This window comes from Fulmarus glacialis, unplaced genomic scaffold (assembly GCF_000690835.1).
Source record: "Fulmarus glacialis isolate BGI_N327 unplaced genomic scaffold, ASM69083v1 scaffold2591, whole genome shotgun sequence".
Taxonomy (NCBI): domain Eukaryota; kingdom Metazoa; phylum Chordata; class Aves; order Procellariiformes; family Procellariidae; genus Fulmarus; species Fulmarus glacialis.
Window position 1 is genome coordinate 34881 of NW_009190694.1, and position 22317 is coordinate 57197.

Sequence of the window (22317 nt, forward strand, 5' to 3'; positions counted from 1 at the left end):
ATTTACACCTAGTGCTTAGTAGGACAAGGCATATCAAGATTAAGGAATGGCTGCTCTTGCTGCTGTCCAGGCAACTGGCCTTTTGCTGCAGAAGTTGCCTTTTTTTCCCCCCCTTTCCAGTGAGGGAATATATAGAAATAGCTGACAAAAATCCCCCTTTATGAAGGGGGGGATGAAGCTCTTTTGGCTTTGTGCTCCCCCGCTGACACATGCTGGTCTCACGCCTTTGCAATGAAGAATTGCTACTGTTGCCAGCTCATACACCTAATGCAGTCAGCGGAGAAAGCTGGAGAGCTGGTGAGTGAGTTGGTTTGCCTGGCACCTGGCATCCCCAAGTGGGAGAACAGTGTTCCCTGGTATAGCAGGAATATGCATTTATCATCATACGATCTGACATATGTGAGCTGTACCATCAGGACTCTGTGAACTTCAGTGGTGTGCGTGGACTAAAATGGACCAGGACATAATGCCCATTAAGGTACTATTCCGGCTACAGAGTTGATAATGTAACAAGCCCTTTCCTCCATGACCTGACCTGGTAGCTGTGTGACTGAGGAAAGATGCTGGGAAAGTAGACTCTGAAATGAGGTGTCCTTTGAGTTGGGAGAGGGCTTGGCCCATCCTGGGAAGCACAAAGACTGGTTCAGGAGGCCCTGGTTGCATATGGCTTTGATGGAATTGCAAATAATGTGGTCTTACCTCACGTTTCCAACTCCAATCAATCTTTAAAGTGTTCCTGAGGTGTAAGCATGTGTTTTGGCCTACAGTTTCTGAAAGAAACATTGTCTTTACATTATGTGTGTCCGCCTCTGTGCAAAGACTACTGTGGGTATTAGCAGACCACAATTTATGCAAAGAATGTATCAATGCACGCACCTCTGTTACCGGTTTCCTTTCTGCTAAAGAAGTGCCTTGCACAGCTCCCCATCTGCTGCAGTTCAGAAAAGTGTCCATGTTATGGGCTGGCATACATGAGACTGGCACTTCACGGTGGTCCCTGTTGCTGTCAGGAGTTGCCCTCTGCATCATTCTGAGTGCACTTACATATAAAGCGTATATGTAATAATTAAGAAGCCAGTCACCTCCTCAACGATCACAGAAATTCAAAAGAAATGAGCCGATTGTATATTAACATGTATGTCTATACACAAAATTACAATGGGAAAACAAAAGTTTAAAGTTTAATTCAGTGTTAATATATTTTTTAAATATTCTACATGTAGATCCCACCAGATGGTAAGTTAAAATTCCTTTTGAAGTGAAGGATTCAAGAAGCAATAACATCACCCTTTAGCCTTTATAAACACTAAGATCTTTTAAATGTCTCTATTCTTTGACAGCTTGTCCTAGTTACCTGGGCATATGACATGTTTCCTGGAAGGAAAATAACTATGCTATCAATCCAGATAGTCTGTCCTTGATTTTCTCCCTGCTTTTTCATTTAAAGGAATCATAGGTATAAGAAATGTGAATTTTCTAAAATTTAATCAGGATAGGATTTTTTTTCTAAGTCAGCCTCCATTAAGCAATAATGTAGAAGTGAAGTTAATTTTCCTTACTTTGCTCTCAGACATCCATTTTACATCCATTACACTTTATGTGTAATAATTCATTTCCCAGATTTGATCTTCCTGTTCATTTCAAGCCAGTTCTTCCATTTTTAATATTTCCTTCAGAGAAGTGAAATGGCAGGCATATTATATAAATAACTTTCTGATATGTTACTACAACTGTTTGAGCAATGCCTTTCTTGAAAGAGAGTTCATTAGCAAATGAGCAGTTCCTGAGTAAAATGTAAAGCATTATTTCATGTGGAAGGACAAGCCTGAGCCATTTCTCCAATTGTTCCATTGAGGGAACAGTTCTTGGCTTAAAGCATGACTGGGGCTATAAAATTAAAATCAAAATAATTGAAATATAAAGTAGGTCACTTGCTAACTCTCAAACTGGGATTACAAGGGCTCTATTCTGAAAAGGTTACAGTGATCAAAAATTAACAGAGATGGCTCTACCCACTTTTTTGTATAACTGTTAAGTCTCCAAGACTTAATACTTATTATCTGATGAACATTGAAGAAACTGTAGTCCTAGACAGACAAGACACAAAAGGCATCTGCAACTTTGTTAAAATGGCTGTTGCAATGTGGTGCCATCCATTTCAAGCAACTGCCAACTTTGATCTCATCTTAACTTAGATAACCATACCTTAATATTCCATAATTGTGTATTATCCCCCCTCAAGTAATGTCTTTGTTAAATTTATTTTGTTTCAGCATTGTATGGCTTTTACAGCACATCACCTAGCAGTTTGTGATTTCAATTTATGTGACCAAGTAGAATAAAGCACTGAACAAGTTAGGAGGTTCATAAACACTTTTCAAATGGCTTTTAACAGCCAGCCAGAGCAGGACTGCATGCAGATCTATTAAATTCAGCAGAATTACACAGATATGCATCTGTTGAAAACCTAATACAAACTTTTCATCCTATGCTTCAAGCAGGTACTGTCCTCTAAATTAAGAGAGGAAACCTTTAGCTGCAGGGAAGGACAAACAGGTAGAAGGCTTCAAGCCATGATACAGTAGGTCCAGACTTCCAGGGCAGTCAGTCTGGTTCATCTCATCAGGACCAAAATAATCTACTTTAAAGGGTTAAACACCCGGATGACTCTAAATGATCATAATATCTGGATTTACCTACAACCTAAGAAAAAGTCCTCCAAGTGTGGACCTCACAACCACTTGAAAGAGCACCGGTATTTCTGCAGTAGGAGAATGGGTGTGGGGAATCTTCACAAGGTCACCTCCATTTTCTCCTCAGAGAATGTTTAAAAGATTCTGAAAAACAGAGAAATTGTGTAGCGTGCTTATCCAGGGGTCTTATCATACTGTATTAGCAGTTACTCATCACATTTAATTAAGATTCCTTTTTAGCTGATGTGAAATATTATTAGCTCCATTCATCCCATATCAGTAAAAAGGAATAATAATGAATGTGATCCTAACAGGAGATGATAGGAAGCTGCTAATGTGACACACATACTGTGGAAGGGAAAAAAAGAGGGCTGTGACTGCCGGAGTCTGTTTTGAGGGCCTGCATGTCTTCAGTTTTACAGCTCCTTCCTGTGGAAGGTATCAAGGTAACACACCTTTTTTAGGGCAGGTTGTTGGCTACAGCCATACCAGTGAGAATCAAAATAGACATTGGTAAGTATTTAGTTAATTAGCTTTTGCAGAAGTTTGCAGAGGTTCAGTGATAAAATAGCCAGAGTAGGTCAGCTAAAGGATTTTGGCCTGCATGTCTTCAGTTTTACAGCTCCTTCCTGTGGAAGGTATCAAGGTAACACACCTTTTTTAGGGCAGGTTGTTGGCTACAGCCATACCAGTGAGAATCAAAATAGACATTGGTAAGTATTTAGTTAATTAGCTTTTGCAGAAGTTTGCAGAGGTTCAGTGATAAAATAGCCAGAGTAGGTCAGCTAAAGGATTTTGTAGGTCTCAATTAATTTTATATACCTGTATGGTGTAGTTTACTTTTAAAATGAAGAAATCCCTTGAGGATAACAAAACCAAATTAAACTAGACAGTAATAGTATCCTTTCTTCCCCTTTATGGTCCAGATAGAGAAAAGGCCAGTTTTAGCTTTCATCCATAAAATACCAGTAAAATTATCACTTTATTTGTGATCAGAGCCAGAGGGAGCCACGGAACAGGTTCCAGCTCTGAGGTTCAGGGCATGAGGCCACCTTCAAACTCCGAGAGACAAGGCACTGCATTTTCCACTCTCTGAAGCTTTGTGTGTCTTTTGAAAGGAAGATCCAAGCAGAAAGCTTCACACTAGTCATCTGGCCTGGAGATTACAATGGTTTGGGCTGCTGGGGAGGGAGCCATATACAAGAGGAATGGTTGAAGTCTGTCAGCTAAACATAGATGATGAAGAAAGAAAAAAGTTATCTTTTAAGACCATTTCTTAGGCATCCATGATCCTTACTATGCTATCCTTTCTAAGTGGTGAAGCTCACACATTCATTCATGTTTAAAATAGACGCCTCTAAAAGCACTGAAATAAAAGTGTCCCTTTTTCTTTCACTACCACTTCAAGCATCCAATTAGTTGGTTAAAATTAGGTTCTGCTTCGAAAGACTAAAATTGATGCTTTGAGTTTCCATAGTTACTGTCTTTCTATTAATTGTGCGCAGTTAAAAAGTGGGGATTCTCTTTTGCCTACCAGCACTGGGTTTTGGCAGCCATGCTGGGCTCTTTCCTCTTTATGTACCAGCAGTAGTATGGACTGTGCTAAGCTAAGCTTACCTGCAGAAGGTTTTCACAGCTGTAGGGACTGGTACTTGGTAAACAGTTTTGTTGAGGGTAAGCAGAAGGGACTGAATTCAACTGAATTCTCTTAGGAGTGTTCACTCTCCAAGGTGGACCCAAATAAAAAACAAGCTAGTCCTGTCCAGGAGATCCAAGGCTAGGAGAACATCTAATCCTGCCTTCTGTCTTCTCTTCAGGTAACCCGAAATCCCCGATCTGAAATTTTCCTTCTTTGGGGAATCAATCACAGCCAGCCATTGGGATGGGGGCTGAGGCAGAAGGTGGCTGTAGTGGCTGTAGACAGGAGTCCAGGCTGCTCATCCTGTGATCACCCCACAGAAGCAGAGTGGCCTCCAGTGGTAGGAGGCAACCGGATAGATAGCCGTCTGTGCTCTTGGCCTCAGTTCAATAGCTCTTCTAGCAGAGAGCGAGGGGAGGGGGGGTTGGCTGTCTGCAGAATACTGTTACGGGCTGCAGCAGCAGCCAGGAAATGCTTCCTCCTTTTCACCTTCACAGCAGGATTTATGATGGTCTGTGAGCCTGTAGTCTTTCACATAAAAGTGCTTGTACGTAAGAATTAAATTATTTTTTATTTAAATTTGACAGAACACAGTAACCAGAATTGGCTTTCTATAATACAGACTAAGCAGTGCACAGATCTCTTCCTGTCCACCTGACATTTGGAGCTTTCTCTTCTGCAACGACTTTTGCTCTCTCTGCAATATTTCATGTCTTTATATAACAGAGGCAGTACCCACACACAGCCAGTCAGCTGAAAGCAGTTAGAATGCCAGCTCCCTCCTGGTCACATCCAGAGGAAGACTTGAGCCACAAATCAGGCATACCAGTTTTTAAAGATTTGTGTCAAAGTCCACATTTTTGGGATGTATCACCTAGCAGTCCTAAAATCAGCCCTCAGCAGAGGCCTGGGTAGCTGTTTGCTGCTCCAGTCGGTTCAGTTTAGGGCATTTAAGGAGGCCACATAGCACCTGGTTTGACATGAAGGCAAAGAAAAGCCTTTTCTTTGGTGGAGGTGGGGCAGGTGGCAGCGAGGCCAAGCCACCGCAGGTCCTCAGGGGAACGCTGTCCCCAGCTGCTGCCCACACCACCTCTCCCTTCCCAGGTACTAAGGGGCACAGCAGTCCCCCCCAACACCAAGTCCAGTTTTCCTGCACTATTCTCTGCCCTTTACCTTACTGTTTGCATTAAAACAAGGGCAGAATGGCTGATGCTGTAGCTGCCCACACTGTATTTACAATGCATTTATAAGATTAAAATCATCCGGGGCTTTTTTGGTGGGGTGCTGTTTTCAACTATAAACTCTTAAAAATGGTCACTGTGGGCCTGCAGACATGGTGAAATTCCCTAATAAAAATCTATCTACCTTATATTGCAGGAGTAGTCTCTCCCTAACAACCTCTGCATGCAACACAAACATTCATACGCTGCATCCCCCAGAGTCCTGCATCCAATTAGAGCTGGAAAGGTGATACGGAGCATCCTGGATGTGTGCGCATGGTGTCTCAGTGATGCAGCCAATTAGTCCTCAGTTTGGTGAGGAAAAGGTTAAAGCTTATGCTGAGCAAGTACTAACAAGTGCTTTCCAAGACAAATTCTACCGGTGGGAGCAGGACTGGGCACAAGTACAGCACTAGAAGGATATTACCCAAGAAGGTTGATGTTTTTGGGGGAGGAAGAGCCTCTTTTAGTGAAAAGAGAGTTAGAGGAGCTTGGGGCTGCAGACACTGGGCTCTGTTTGCTTCTTCAGCAGCTGTGAGAAGCCATTTACCCTGTGTTGTGCTCTGGCTGCAGCAGGCTGTGGTAGCAAGCAAATCAATTTTTGCTTTCACATATCTCAGAATATGCTGGCAGAGCTATTTGGTAGCTGAGACAATTGCTTTAATACACAGCCATGTGAGGTTGTTTCTTATAATGAGATAGATAATCTCTATGTAAATTCAATTTCAATGTCAGCATGGACAGTAACTGGAGACTGAGCTGGAAGTGACCTCCGTGCCCACCCCCTGCTTTGTATCTGGATGTTGGAGCAGTGGGGGGGTTAGGGATCTCCCACAACATATGTGCTATAATTACCCCGTTTAATGTTACTGAATTTAAATCCAAGCAATGGATTAAAGCTACCGGCTCCTTGGTGGGAAGAAGTTTTCATTTTGTTCATTCCTCCTGTCTCTGAATCATTAGTGCAGAACAGGTCAAACAGATGGAAAGGCAGAGAGTGAGAATGATTTTTTTTTTTCCTTTAAGACTCCAAATTGACATAGTCCTTAGAGATGGCTGGGATTTTTGGCAAACTGATAGTTAAAATGGTTCAACTTTGTTATGACTGAATCATTTCTCCGTCTTTCAGATCAGTATCTGTCATTTTATCATGCTGATGATGGATTTTTATTTGCTTTCTTTGTCGTGTTGTTGGTTGTGGTTTTGGGGTTTTTTTCTGTTTGTTTTTCAAAAAAAAAGATTAAATGGGCATTTTAATCCCAAAAAGGCTTAGGGATGACCAGTGAAGCCAGAATGTCTGCAGAGATCCTCCAAATGACAGAGAGAGGGTTTTTCAGTGCACGCTGTTTGCATTTGATGTCCTGTTTTGGAATCAGTGCAGAATGTCAGACTCTTTATAACAGTGAATATTCATTAAGCTTGCCAGAGGCAGAAGCTGCAGTCAGTACAGCATCGGTGGAGGAGGCAGGGAAGAGAGAAATCAGGTTAATGATTAGCTTTCTCTGCAATTTGCTTCCTGCTTATTGCCTGATCTCAGTTTTAAATAAATTCATTTAATTAATGTGTTTTGCTACTCTGATCTGCGGACAGAAGGATCTATGATTAACGATGGAATATTCCTAAGCTCACGGTGGCTTTAGTCGGCACGTTCTGGTGTCTAGAAAAAAAAACATTGAAAAATATTTCCTTTAAACTCAATAATAATAGCTGGTTTGATTGAAAGCTTTATCTAAATGAACTCCTGAGTCCATGAGCCACCAAATTTTTAACGACAGGGACAAAGTGGTGAGTGGGGAGGGGTGGAACAGAGTGAAAGCAAGCTGCTGTCTTGGCTGAGCATGTCACAGTCAAAAATGTCTCTGCAGGGAGACAGAGCTGCACAGAAATGCTTTCCTCTTCTCCCCCGTGAGCAGGGGCACATCTGTTCTAACACGAGTTAGCCTTCTTCTGACAAGGGTTCTTTAAGGAAGCAGCAGAGGCATAGGAGGTAGAGATGATATACATGACACTCAGAATATATGGCCAGCTCGCATTATGGGAAGTGAGCACCACCTGTTCCTAGTAAACACCAGATTGGAGCTGTGGGGCTTATACAGGGACAGGAAAAAAAACACGTGGCCTCCCCAAAGGAGAGAAAAATGTCAGTGAGATAGAAACTGCAGTCTTAGCCCAGACCTGATGGGATATCAGTTTGTGGGCTGAGTGATGACATGTTCTGTGTGCAGACATTTTGCCCCAAATTTAGAAGACATCTCAATTTCAGACTGTTTTTAGCCATCACTCAGCATTTCAACTTTGTTCCACTTACATACCAGCTTGGATGGTTTTACACACTGATGAAAGCTAACCCTTCATTTCACAAATGCAGCCTCTGAAAAGACAGCACTGTAAATCTCAGTGACAGACCTGTACTTTAGAGTTTTGCAGACCTAAACTGTACTGGTGTTATTACTGTCATAACTAAAATGTGGCCTTTTAAGGGGTGGAAATGGTGCAACCTTAACATGGCTGAGCTTTCTCAGGTATTTCTGAGCAGAAGATGCCAATGCCTGCCTAAATAAAAATCCCATGAAGGGATTAGGGCTGAGAAAGTGGCCTCATCTTGCAAATAGTTGTACAGGATTTTTGTGGCTGTCACTATTAAAGAAATTAGTTTCAAACTTTTTTTTTTTTTTAAGTACTCTGGCATGGTCATTAGTACAACATCCCCCAAGACATGATGCTGTTTAGCTTGCTCCTGAGGGTGGAATTCAGCTCCTTTTGTACTAGCCACCCAAAAGTTAGCTGTCTAGTTTAACTTGGCTGTCTGGGCTTTACCTGTAGTTAAAGAAGCAAAGCTCATACAGCTCCAGCAGAGAGAGGAGAGGCACAAAGAAAATTCAGTGCCTCTAAAAATAGGCGTTTAATCTAGGTGGGTTGAACTGCCTTCTGAGGGTGTCTGTCTCTTTTTATAGACTGCAGCAAGAACTAAATCAGACAGTTTAGATTGGATGCCTACTTTTTTTGGTGGCTGAATTTAGAAAAGGGATACCTTACTCTGCGGATGACATCTAAGAAAGAAAATTTAGGTACCTATAGTTACTACAAGCTAAATTTTGGGGACCCTGTTCCTTGTAGTAGGTGCCTGGGCTCCCTGCGCAGAGCACGGGGGAGAGTTAGGTACCTCTGAAAAACCTGTGCGCTGAGATCAGGACTGCCTGGAGCATGCGAGAGAGAAGCCCTGTGCTCAGCGAGGTGACACAGCTCACCTGCAACCTGCTCCCTTTCTGGGATCTTGGAGCCTGTGACATCCACATGACACTTTCTATCTGACAATGTGTAGGAAATCAGGTGGTTTCAGAGCAATTAGAACTTGTTGAACTAGTGCCTATTGACTGAGATTTGTATGTTTTTCAAGTCCTGTGGGAGGTAGAGGGCTACAGCATATGACCCTTAAATGCCTCTGGAAGAGAAAAAAGTAGCTAGGCACTATACCCTACTGCTTCAAGCTTTCAGATAGGTGATTTTAGGATGTGGGATTTTTTTGTATGTAAATCTGCCTGTGCATTTCAGACAACAGTCACTGGATAGAAAAAGAAGTATTTTGAAAGACAACCTAGAATTCTTTTCTTCCCAACTGAATAGATGATCTTAACTGCAGAGTCTCTGTTGCTCAAGGTTCCATTTAAAGTCTACTGAGACGCTTGTATTTTGGTGAACGTACAAGGAAATGGAAGGGGTGAAAAGTTCATCTCCCATTTTAGCATGCAGACACACAGGTGAAGAAGCATCAGGAGCTGCGGGTGCAGCCTAGATTTTGGGTTCTGCTGCATGCATTTTAAAAATAAATCGTTTGGTCATTGAACATGAAGACTGCTGTATTCCTTGAGAATAAAGCAAAGGGGCTGTCTCCAAAGTAATCCCTTGAGTTACACCAGGAAATGGCCAGACTCTGTGCTTTTATGTAGGAACTCTGGCAAAACCCCCATGTAGCTGTAGGAAGAAGAGAAGTGTAATGGTTTAAATTAAGTGTTATAAATATAGCTGGTGGATTTGCTTTATTTAGATTTTCCTCTAAGTTTAATAAACAACTTTAAAGCATTCAGTAAGACCCAGAAAATATGCAAGAGAAGTACAGCTAATCCTGTTAAATGTAAAATAGCATCTAAGTGGAAAGTTTTTATTGTTAAATTCCTGAGAGATGTTTAAGGAAGCTTTGGAAACTAGGTGGTAAGTGACATTTATCCTTGATCTGAAATGCCTAAACATGCAACATCATTAATACAGCTGAACTGTGACCTTCCATCCTGCCAATACGGATAAACACACATGTTATCGGGTAAACCTCACACAAGGCAAATTTCCCGAGACTGTCGAAGCCCCACTCATAGGAAGTGGTGGCTATTCACTCATTAAGTTCTGCCTGTCTCTGGCTTTTTTTATGTGAGCTCTCCACACAGCTGCAAGGATAATTAGTTTCCTTTGGCTTAGTGAGTATTAAGGAGTATTAAAATGCGTAGTTTATATGGACAACAAACATATTCAGGGGCTGGGAAAAAAACACACAGAAATGCAAGAAAACCCCTTTAGTCTTTAGCTTGACAGAATCCTGATTCCAGGGTAGATATGATGGGTTGGTTGTGATTGGACACATTATGTCAGATGGCTTTGTGATAAATGTTACTGACTTCATCTGGTGAGTGGATTTGTCTAGGCAGAACCAGATTAAAGGGTCAGTATCCTGTTCTGAATTAGATTTCAGCAATGCAGACGTATATGTGCACCCTGTTAGACTGGCAAGAGTTTTCATGCAAGGAAAAAGAGATGCTGTACCTTAAGGATACCCTCTATTCTTGCACGGTACTGTATTTGTGTGGTAAAATGGATAATACAAAGTCACTGTCATTGTCTCATGTCCTGTCTTCAGTCTCATATGGTCACGTCAAAATGGCACGACCACACACCATGTAATTTCAGGTGTGCTGTGGTGGCACTGCGATCCATAGAGTGTTGTAACCCTGTGCACTTCCAAAGCAGTTTTGGGACTATTGACTGCTACAGGACTCTCCCCAACCAGAGCAAGAATGGTTCAAAAATGATTTGAGGTCACCTTTAGCTGTTTTTTTCCTGCCAGGAACAGGAAAAGAGCATTGGGTCCCAGCCAATGTTGTTTGGAATTAATGTTGCATGGGCTTGTTGGGAAGGAGAAAGGATTTATTTGTCAAATACGGCTTAATTTACTATGTACAAATGAAAGCTCACGTTTTTGTATTGCTGGAGAAAGAGAATTGATTAATAATTTGGAAAAAGGCCAAGAGACACAACATTCACCTTTGTAATTTATCTTCTCAAAGAAACAAAAGCAATATGAAATGTACCTGATCAAAATATTTTATTAAGCAGAAATGAAAGCTGGTTCATATTAATGCATTTAGTATGAAAGGGCTTGCTAGGACATTGCTATTACCAACAACAAACCTGTAAAAAATCTGAAGCTGATAGTTAAGACCGTAGGAAATTTCCAGAAAAGCTACAACTGATGAAATAGAGGAACTTCCACATTAATAATAACTTAAAAAAAGATATTTGAGACTAGGGAGGTTAAGGTCACTAAAACAACTTCAGCAGTTCCTGGAAAGAACATAAACTCAAAGTCAAAACTTCTTCATCATTAAATACAGTCTTAGGGGAAAAAGAAGTATACAGGCTTTTCTAATTCTTGATTAAGCATCACATTGTAAAAGCAGTCATATCACATCCTTTACCTATTACACAGATGGTCTCAGAGACAGTTCTGATGTGTCATGTATACACATTTCTTTGGCTCTGTAACATAGACGTACTGCATAAGTATGGAAAAGCTTAAAAGGAATCATGCTTTCCAGTGGTGGTTGTTTTGCTGCCAGGCAAGAGAAAGCTTGTCAAGCAGCAAAATGTGTTCTTTAGCTTTTGAACCAGGAAAGCCTTATGTCTGCATGCATGACATACATTTTATTTCATAAAATAGAAAATTGTACGAACAACATTACAGAAGATGAAGAATCATGAAAGAATAAGATGTACAGGAGATGCTGTTCATTTCGGGAAATGGCTGCTAAAGCAAATACAATATTCTTCATTACTACTACAGGGATACAGAGCAGTCAGTAGCTGAGGTTTACTGAACAGCATCTTCTGGTCTGGCAAAACGTTGGAGATCTTCCTCTAGATTGTCTACTTTGTTTCCTCTTTTTGCCCTCTTTCACCAATGGGACACTTAGGACTTTTGTTTCTTCTCCCCCTTTCTGTGCCCTTGCCTCCTCTTCCAAGGGATATGGAGTCCCTGTCAGCTGGTTTTCCAACCCTTCCTTGTAGCAATGCAGATCCCACCTCCTTCTTTCCCTGAACATCTTTACCTGTTCAGCTCTGATGCAGAATACAATGTTGAGACTTAATCAGATCAGTGTATTGGCATTGCAAGAATTCATGTGTGGCTAGGAGTGTTACAAGTGTGACAGGTCCTATGTTTGTGATACTGCACTTTCAGAGTGTAGATAAGAATGTCTTCATCAGATTTGAGGGCTTTAGCATCAATGCATAAGTGTTGAGCTTTCTCCTGGTCACAATCCCTTAAACACTTAAAAAGATAGACTAAAATGAATATACTCTTCCTATTAAAAATTGGGAGTTATGTAAATTACAATGAATTTTCAAAGTTTAAGAAAAAAGAAAACAGCCAGGTTTTAAGACTTTCTCTCATAGAGGAACCTGATTTGTGTTGCATTTCATTACGCTAGAAAATTGTCCTTGTCAGGACAACATACATAAACATTTCAATCTGATGTTGACCAATCTTGGTAAAATCATGGAAATAAAATTTAAAACTTGCTTCATACTGCAAGCCTGAAGCTGACAACAGAACTTCACTTTATATTTGCCTATATAAAATATTGTGATCTACCATTCTACCATATCAATTCAAAGAACCAAGAGTTAGTCAGCAGTCTGGTGTTTTTCATCCTTTATGTTGTGATGTTGCAATAGGAAAACAGAAACATAATAGTGAGGACTTTCCCGATTTGAGAACTCACTGCAGTGTTATTTACTTGTGAACCATTCTTGACAGCTTACCACAAACTTGGCACCAGCCTTTTCCAATTTCCCATTTTGCTTAGAAGTTCATAGTTTAGAAAAACTTTACAAGAGTTCTCTTACAAAAGTCACCCTATTTCCTGGCAAAAGGGAACAGGTTGTTAGAGCCTCGCTTTGAAGAAGATTATGAGTATTTCTGAGGTCAGATTCTGCACCCTGATTGAAGGAGTCCTGTGGTATCTCTACCCAGGCAATTCATTTCACCCCTGTTTTTGCTCTAGGGCTGTGTCTGCTGATCAGTCACGTTGCATGCATACATACATACATACACACATACATACTTAAATCTAGTTGGCTCTCAGATTCCTCTCTGGGATGCATCAACTCATTCCCTCCATGAGAAATCCTGGACACAGCTGACAGGATGGTTTGCTAAGATATTCAGCATGGATGTGCATACTGCCAAGGCTGATTCCCCCTGCCCTGGACACTCCTCTAACCCTATCCCAAAAGACTTGGCACCCTCAAACATACCCTTGTGCCATGCAATACACATGCTTGTGTTATACGCTATAAAACACTACAGTGGGCTGCATCACAGCGATCTCTTATTCTAAGCACTTCAAATTCAAAAGAAATATAGAGAACAATTGTATTTCAAGGCACAACATGGGATCCAGAGCATGTTGGGCCCAGCAGTATGTGGAGTGACTCGGTGCATACTAGCATTGAGCACCCCGGACAAGAACCAGTCGATAACACCCAGATGAGCAACCAGGCAACCAAGAGTCAGTGGAGAGCCAGGCTAAAGCCATAGCTTTCAAATAGGAAGTTGATATTCACTGAGTGTTTGTATTTAATGATGCTTTAAGCTTTTCTTGCTGTTTTGACTTTTTCAGAACCTGAGGCGGGAGAGGTGTCCCCCCCAGTGGGAGCTGGTGTGAACAGCAACAGCTGGACCTTTAAATTTGGACCGGGCAATCCCAAACAAGGTGGTCCTGGTGAGTTGCCAGACAAATTCATTATCCCAGGATCTCCTGCAATCATCTCCATCCGGCAGGAGCCACCAAACAGCCAAATTGACAAAAGTGACTTCATAACCTTTGGCAAGAAGGAAGAGACCAAGAAAAAGAAGAAAAAGAAGAAGGGAAACAAGACTCAGGAGAAAAAAGAAAAGGGCAACAGCACCACTGAGAACAGTGACCAGTGAGGGGTTTATACTGAAAGAACCCACTTAGCCAGTTTTTGTAATAATGGCAGATTTCTCCTATGTAGCAACTCCCAACTTCTTCCTACTGTTAACAAATTTCCTGTATGTACAGACTTGAGAAAATGAGCAGGAAATTCACAGTGTCTGTCTAAATTGCTTAACAGGTTTTGTCTTAAAAGCTTTATTAAGTCTGGTGTTAACTCTTTTTCTCCACTCTGGCTTGTTTTCAGAATCTAAAAAGCAGACACAAGTTTCCTTTCTCCTACGCCGAAAAGGAGAATCTTCACAGTACAGCCAGTGAGAGGTTGGACTCTCTACACTGTGGTTCCTGTGCTCCTGTCTTGATGACACTTACAGGACAGGTTTAAAAGTTTTAATGTTGTGCACCCTCTATCTGATTGGAAATATTTGTGTGCAGATGTCAGCTAGGTGATACGAGATCAGATTATAAAATGCAAGAAGAGCTGGTAAATATGCAACAGAGGAAACACCTAATGAACACAAGTGTTCAAAGATATTCAGGCTGGGGAGGAAATGTCTGAAAGGAGATGACCAGACTTTTCAAATCTTGAGAAGTCACTGTGTGGGAATACTGAGTCCTATACATGACGTATTGTACACACTCCTGCAAATAAAACCTCACATTTACAGCTCTTTAAGATACCATAAATTTTATCTCTTACCAAGCAAGCCATTGGGAAAATTGTCCCTTAAAGCCCTGCATTACCCTGGCAAGGCTAGCCCTCAGAGTGCAAGAAGGGCTGGGCTGACATCCCAGGAATGTAACTGACTGTGATGCTCTGTGTCCCTATTTCCACTCTAACATTATTTTGCACATTATGTCTCTGAAAAGGTCAGAGTTTTTCCACGACACTTATGCAAAAGAGAGAAAAAAGAAACGTTAACTGTGCTATTTGTTATTTGAGATATTTATTTATAAAGAAATATAGCTGTAAATGTTAAAGAAATATGATGCCCTTTAACCCAAACAGAAGTCAATCTAGAGCCATTATAAATTACAATTGCTGCTATTAAAGTGCTTTAGAAAAATTGCCTGAAACATCTGTATTATATCGGCCACTTGCCAATAACAGCTTTATTCTGTCGGGTGACTTGGGGGCTGCCTCTTGCATGTATTAATAACTACAAGAATATCTTTTCTTTTTTTTTTTGCATTAATCTGCACTTTGAATACACCTTTGCAAACAAACTGTCCTAATGTGAAAAAGCAGAAGCAAACTCCTCCTCACACAAATGGATTTACTGACCTGCTAGCTCTGTGCAGTACCTTGGTGTTACCTCCCACACAACCTTTTCTGATTTTAGTTTTACTTTTCTATGAGATTATGAATTTCTGACCCTATTAACACTCCTTATGTAAAATTCAAGTACTGTATGTATGCTGTATGCTCTTATAAGAATCCTAAAATATTTATTCTGTGCTTGTGTATGTGAATGTCAATGCAACTATTATTAGAGTGGACTTTAAGCTTTACTGTTGAATGTAAATCCATTATTTCTTTTTTGTACACTTGTGAAAAAGTGGAGTAGTGTTAATTTTTTAAGCCACTGTTGATTATCAGTTTTTTGTGTATGAAACACAAGTAAAATATCTTTCTTAAATCAAGCTATGCATGCATTTTGGGATTTATTGGTAAGAGTCTGTGAAGCTAAAGCTCTGTGAATTACTAAACCTAAGGGTATAAATGGAGTACTGAATGTGGTTGGCAATGTTGCTATAAAACCAATACATGTATTTTTAAATAGAGTATAGCTGATGAGGGAATTCCAAGGAGTTTTCTACATTATTGTACATTCACAGAGTAAAGCTCAAGTGTCATATTAATTGGAACTGTGCAAGAAACTACATAGCTCTAAAATTTCTAACAGGCCCTTTAATCTAGGATCAAAGAGAACAACTGGATTTCTTGAGACATGTCTTGGATGTTTTAAGTTTCCAAACTGCTGACGGTTCAGAATAGGACAATTCCTATTCATTTTTAAGAACCTGCAGCAAGTCTTAAAACATCACAGAAGGTAAAGCTCTAATAAAAGAATTCATATCTCAAAGGATGAACCACCAATGGCCTTATGTGCTCTATTTAGAGTTTTCTTTTGCTACCAGTCTTGTTTTTCTGGCAATGGAAAAGATGCTACTTGAGAAAGAGAATCCTTGACTCAGTTTTAAAGACTATCCAAGAGAAAAAAACCTTAAGATTTGGGGAGGGAGCTGTTCTTTTATGCAACTGTGCTATGCAAGTAGATTTAGACTTATTTTTTTATTTGATGACTAATCCAACAGTTCCCAAAATGTTCATAAACCGGAGTTGCAGTGGTAACTTAAACACAGAGAAGGATATTGTTGTTTTGTGCTCATCATAAAGTAGTTCTCCTCAATGCCTCTGGCAAAAATCCCGCATAAAGTTTTAATTCTTACAGGAATCTTTAACATTTGATTATTTTTAGATTTTAATTGAATTTTTTTTTTTCTTTTGAGTGCTTGCATTTTCCTCTATACAGGCCAATCTGATTTATTTATTTTTCATCAGTGGTCATAGACAGCTGGTTTTCCAAGGCTTGCTTCTGTCAGAATGAAGCAAGAGCTGCAGTATGTCTCTGATTTGCCTGTTTTAACACAAAATTACATTTGCCAATGCTGGCTTTGTTGCAGGTGCTTACTGCAGGAGGCCTGTACACTTGCATGACTTGGTAGACAAAACAGAATATCTGAAGATAAGCATTCCAGTGTGGAGGTCTGATAGAACAGAGACAAAACTCTCAGAGGAGAGGAGATGCTCTTGCTGGAATTGCTTAAAAAGAGGCTGGATTGCACCAGTAGAATATACATTACACAGATTCACTGTGTTTTCAGAAGACTGAATCGGGCACCTCACCAGATTTTAAAAATATTTTTCCATATTTGAACCCTCTAGTACAACTGGAATGCTGAAATGTCTTAAGTGAAATTTGGCCATTTCAATACTAGTATACAAATTACACCATTGACATCCTTGATTTTGGATGTCCAGAAGGAGAAGAAACCCTTGGCATGAAGTATTTTTGGAGAACCGGGGTGAGGTGGGGCGGGGGGAGAATTTGCACATTCTGCTGCAGTTTTGAGTTACTGTTTAAATACCACACAATAATGGGAATTGAGGATCAGAGGTGGTGGCCAAGACAAACAAGAATCAAGAATCAAAAGTTTCTTTATCCTCTTGCTGACAATGAAGTAAGGCAGACAAAACACATTACAGAATTTGTTAACAAGGAAATTACAGTTTTGTAATTACAGGGGCTTTTTAGCACTTGAATAATTTATTCCTCTCAGAATCCATATATTTTCTGTGAGCATATTGTCTTTGGAAGTCTGGTTTTTATGCATACAAGATCAGTGGCCAAAACCGTTGGGCTTTTATAACAATTAAGCCTGAGTTATGTTGTATGTTAATTACATCCTATTAAAAAGATATCTCATTTTACATTAGGTTTCTAAGACTTAGCTTTGTGCAGTTTCTTTCTGCTCAGTATTTGGGTCATTGCACACCACAGGGAGGGGATCCAATTAAAGTTTTCCAATGATCTTATGTAAGGGGAAGAACATAGAACCCAAAATGCATTTCCCAAATTTCATATATGAAAATTCATTATGGAATTAATTGCAGCCAGCTTTGGTATCTTTTAGGATCATCTTTCATTTCCCCTTCTTCTTCACTCATTTGATGTGTTTCAAGAACCGCTTCCATTTTTGGAAAAAGCCATTACACTGTTAATTGACTTTATTCCCAGGAGAAATGTGAGTAAGTTACCTTTATAGAACAGTGCTTATTAGTACATGATACAGTGACTACAATTTCTATAGGATACATAATTCACGTTGGCTGGTCAAAAACTTAGACCTGCCCACTCTGGGGCTTAAGAGTCTCAAGGTTCCAATAAATACCATTTTGTCCAGGAAACTTAGCTCCCTATCTATATGTAACATATTTAGGCACAAAATGAGTCCATGATTCTTCCTGCTTCATGCCACCAAACACTTCAGTTAGAGTTTTCTGTATTTCTAAAAACACCTGTTCTCAAACTGTAATTACAGTCTTAAAATGTAAAGTCAATTACTGCCTTTCTTTTACACAGTTGGCCTCACTTATTTTAATCCAGGTTATAGCCAAGTTTGTGTCAACAGCCGGCTAAAATAAACTGTGTACAATCTTCCTTCCTTATCCTATTCTCCCCTAGCAGCAGTTTTGTGGATCTCACGTAAGACAAGTATTAAGGAAGGAGCTGAGCCGTTATCCTCATTTGAGTCTTAAAGAATGAGTAGGTTTTGCTGTTATTTTATTATTTGGAAACTACTGGCTGTTCCTTGACACAGACACTTTTTTAAGACAGTGCCAAGAGTCCCATGTTCTGTTAAGGCTCCTGTAAATATGCAGAAATACCACTTTGATCAAAAGTTTGGCTTTGGTGAGTAAGTGTACACTGAAGTCCTTTGGTTTCTTCCTTCACATGACTCTGAAGGAGAAATGAATGAACAGCTGAACAATGTTTTGACATCATCACACAGAGTTTAATCTGCATGAAGCAAATGTATGCCCTGGAAAGTATAGGACAGGCTGAGGACTCCAAGCAATGCAATAATAACTTGTGTATATGAAGGGCTTGATATGGTGGCTGGTATATATTAGGCCCTGCAGGGTGCTCATGCATGCCTGAGTTGGTGGCTTTGCACAGTACTCACACAATTGGACATACCAAGAGTGCATAGAAAAGCTGTAATGAAATAAATGCTTTACACATTTTAGTGACCTTGTGCAGCTTAAATCAGCATACTACAAAATCAATATTGGTAGCATATAAATTAATTTTCCATTAGCTCTTGGTATGGGGATGCTGTACTCTCTGCTCTCCTGAGTTCTTTCTCCTTTCTATTGCCTCCATCCCTCACTAGAGGATCCAGTGATACTGCTCTGCAGTATCTGCAGAGTGTGTGTGTATACATGTATGCAAGCATTTATGTAGATATGTATAAAAATCTGGGACCTGATTATGTTGTTATACAGAATACTGCAAAACCTACCATCAGTGTTTATACAGAATACTGCAACACCTATTGTCAGTAAGCCTAGATAAACACCTACCTAGGCTTAGGTAAAGCCTATTATGCAAATCTATCTGGTTTTTCAAGGTGATGCTATTATGGTGACATTATGCACCTACTTGTGGAATGTGTTGTTCAGGTGCCTTTGGCTGGCTTAGAGAACTAATGAAAGGAATTCTTCAGCATGAAGTACCACAGAATTACTTCTGCCACATGATGAGAAGGGCGTATCTTACACTGCACTGCGGTTTCCCTTTCATATCCCAGGACTGCCTCCATGCAATTACTCTGACACAGGTTTTAACATCAAAAGATGACAGAGATGTAGTGAAGTAAACATCTCTCACAAGCCACGCAGCTTGGCAAATATTAAAAATGTTTGCCTGCCAGTGGTGCCCAGAGCTATGTAACTGTTGTCTGAACAGAGACAGCAAGTAACTCATCCATGTTTAAGAACTGATGTCTGGAGCATATTACAAAACAAACATGCTAGGCTTGAAAACCAGATTTCAAAACCAGGACCCTGACAAAGAGTCGGAGGTATTAAGCTGGCCTTCATACCAAGTAGAGCAGCCATAAGTCTGTTGTCACTCCAACCACTCAACTCACTTGTCCCTCAACATAATGAGCTCCATTGGAGGGGGAGGAGTGGGGCATGTCATGAAGAGATAAACCCATGTATGCTGTCAGGTGGGAAATGTTATGCTACAGGCATACCATTTCAATAAGGCACATAGATTGGGTGTTGGGCACTCCTATGGGGCTTTGTGTTAGGTGAGGGGCGAAAGTCCACGTTACCAGTGTGCCATTCCAGCAAGAGACCCTGAAGGGCTGCCCTATGGACTCAGCAGTGGGTATTGCATCAGTGCTGGGGCATTATGTCTGATTTCAGGCTTCAGCACTGAGATGGGGTAACATTAGAGCTGGCCCTGGCAGCCCTGTTCCAGCTCCTTCGGTGATACTTTACAGAAGGTTCAAGTGTCTTGGCACCCCTTGAACAGCACTGAGGAGAATTAGACAGTCCTTGCCCATTAATTACAGGAATGGCGCCACACAAGAAGCCTGACAAGACGTAATAGTTATTATAACACATCAGTCACAGCCACCCTAGGCTTTTAATCCTGCAATAGTATTCCTGTTAGATAAATCCTTCAGCTTTTCTAGGACTTAAATTCCACTCAGTGCTGCCTCAGTGGGAAAAATATGTGTAATTGTGAGGAAAATGTTTGTAGGTGTAATCCTATGTCCTACCTTAGCCCCCAGTGTATCATAGCCCTCCTTTAGGAAGCCATGAGTCATTCTCTACCTTGAAGAACTTCTTCCATCAGTGTTTAAGGAATCCTACCTGAAGTCTCTCTACTTGTGAAACGGTGTGCTAAGTGGTTACAAATCAAATCAATTCTGTAAACTAGGGCTTGTGACTTTTCACACATCACCACTCCCCACCCCAGATTATGTACACTGTCAAAGCCGATACTGACTGTTGTCTACCTTCCTCTTCATCACCTATGGTGCAAACAGCCTTAGGCTCAAGAGGCTCAAGACCTTATTCCCATGGGCTGGCACGGCAGGCTCAGGCCCTACCTAGAGCAGCTATGCCAACCCGGCCTTTCCCAGACGCTGTGAACCCCAGCTGTGGGCAGCTTCAGCTGGCACCAGGGCTGCGTGGTGACAGGACGAAGAGGCTTAACTTTGTTGAATTTGCTCTCAACCCCCTACCTTGCAGTGTGGAAATCACCTGCAGTGCAGGCTTTACCGCGTGTTAGGTAAGGGACAAGCCTAAAACCATGAAATTCTGCTTGTCTTCTTAGATGCCTAAAAGGGGATTATGCAACATTTCAGTATTGATGTTTAGGAAAGTGATCCACAAAGCTCCTTATGTGTGTTTACCTGATAAAGAGGAGCTGCCCAACCCCAAGGGTGTGTAAATTGTGTTAGACCAGCTACCTGTAGACCCAGAAAGTTCTTTTTAGGACTCAATTTAAGGTGCCAACAAGTGTCACAAAAGCAACCTTGATCTTCCCAAAGCCACATGTAACAATCTTTTGTTAATCTACTTCAGTGCAGTTGCAACATAAATGCAACCCTGAAGATAAGCTGCATCTTACCCTGAAGGGTGACTGCACTGAGATCTGGCAAGCACAAGTACCTCCCTCAGTTCTCAGGGAGTAAATGGCACAAAAAGGTGAAACCAGTTTTATTTTATTCTCAAGTTCCCTTCACACACACAAGCGGAGGTCTCAGCTAGCCACATAAGGTCAGATTCTAGCCAACAGCACAAGCAAGGAGCCCGAAAGTAGTGGGAGTGTTATGTGGGTGAATTTTTCCACAACATTAGAAGATACCAGAGATTCAAAGTGTGACAGGTCAACACAGGGCACTAAATGCACTTACTTCCAGTCAGAGGGAGGGGCTATTCCACCTATAGATCTTGCTAATGGCCCCCTGGGTCAAGCAAGCTTTCACAAATGGGCTGCTCATATCATCTGCAAAGCTGTCAAATATGCTGTTTGGCTGATGGCAGGAACCGCTGACCTCAGAGTTATATCGCTCCAGTTGTTTGTACCTAAGAAAAAATTAATATTCCTGTCAAGTATCTTTGCTTAGGCCCTTATTGTGCACTGCTGGGCTCCCCTGTGAACCTGCCAAGCCAAGTTATGTAGGTGCTGGCATTCATTAGTATGCACACAGGCTAATGCAAAGCAACCTGGAAGTAATAGGATATTGCAGTATTATAATGCCAAAGCCTTCACAACCAGATCAATGTTGATGGTGCAGTTAGTTCTGCACTGATTAACTTACAAAGTGAAACCCCTACAGCCAGTGAGTTTTATGGTGAAGCGCTCACTGTCACAGTGCCTACCAGAATCGTGTGGCTATATAAAATAATAAACAGGTCACAGGCAAACTGCAGGTGTATGCATGTGCAGCCCAAACTGTACACTGTGCAATGAATGCTTACAGGACGGCTGCACACCCCACAGTGTAGACTCTGGAAAATTTTTATGTTATGCTAAGTCTTGTCCCTCTCCAACATAGAGGTATGTGCTAAAAACTCTTAACCCCAGAGGCTCTTGTCCATGCTCCTTGACCTCACTCTGCAAGGTCATGTATCTGCTCCACCATACATATCTATATTTTTGACCGTAGGTGCCAGTGGGCTTTGGGCTGCTGGTACCTGCTCTGTGTAAAGGCATAGGGCTGGCTACAAAATCCATACATGCTGCCAATCAATGGTGGGACTATGGTGGCAAATGGGACAGATGCCCTGGTGCTCACCCACCCACATGGCAAATAGTGATTTGCTTGAGCCCATCCTGAAAGCTCTCAAGGTCTCGTCATGTCTGTGCAGCTGGTTGAGGTCAGGGCTGTCGTTTGTCTCCTCTCATAAGTTAGGTCAACCACAAGTT

General features: G+C 41.0%; 1 protein-coding gene across 1 annotated transcript in view; it reads left to right on the plus strand.

The window, feature by feature from the left end:
- PCDHAC2 (protocadherin alpha subfamily C, 2) overlaps nucleotides 1–15435 on the plus strand; it is a 50315-nt gene extending 34880 nt beyond the window's left edge. The window contains exon 5 of the mRNA XM_009586147.1: nucleotides 13502–15435. Coding sequence (XP_009584442.1) covers nucleotides 13502–13812 — 311 coding nt within the window. The 3' untranslated portion in view covers nucleotides 13813–15435. The remainder of the gene's footprint in view (nucleotides 1–13501) is intronic.
- Nucleotides 15436–22317: the final 6882 nt, after the last annotated feature.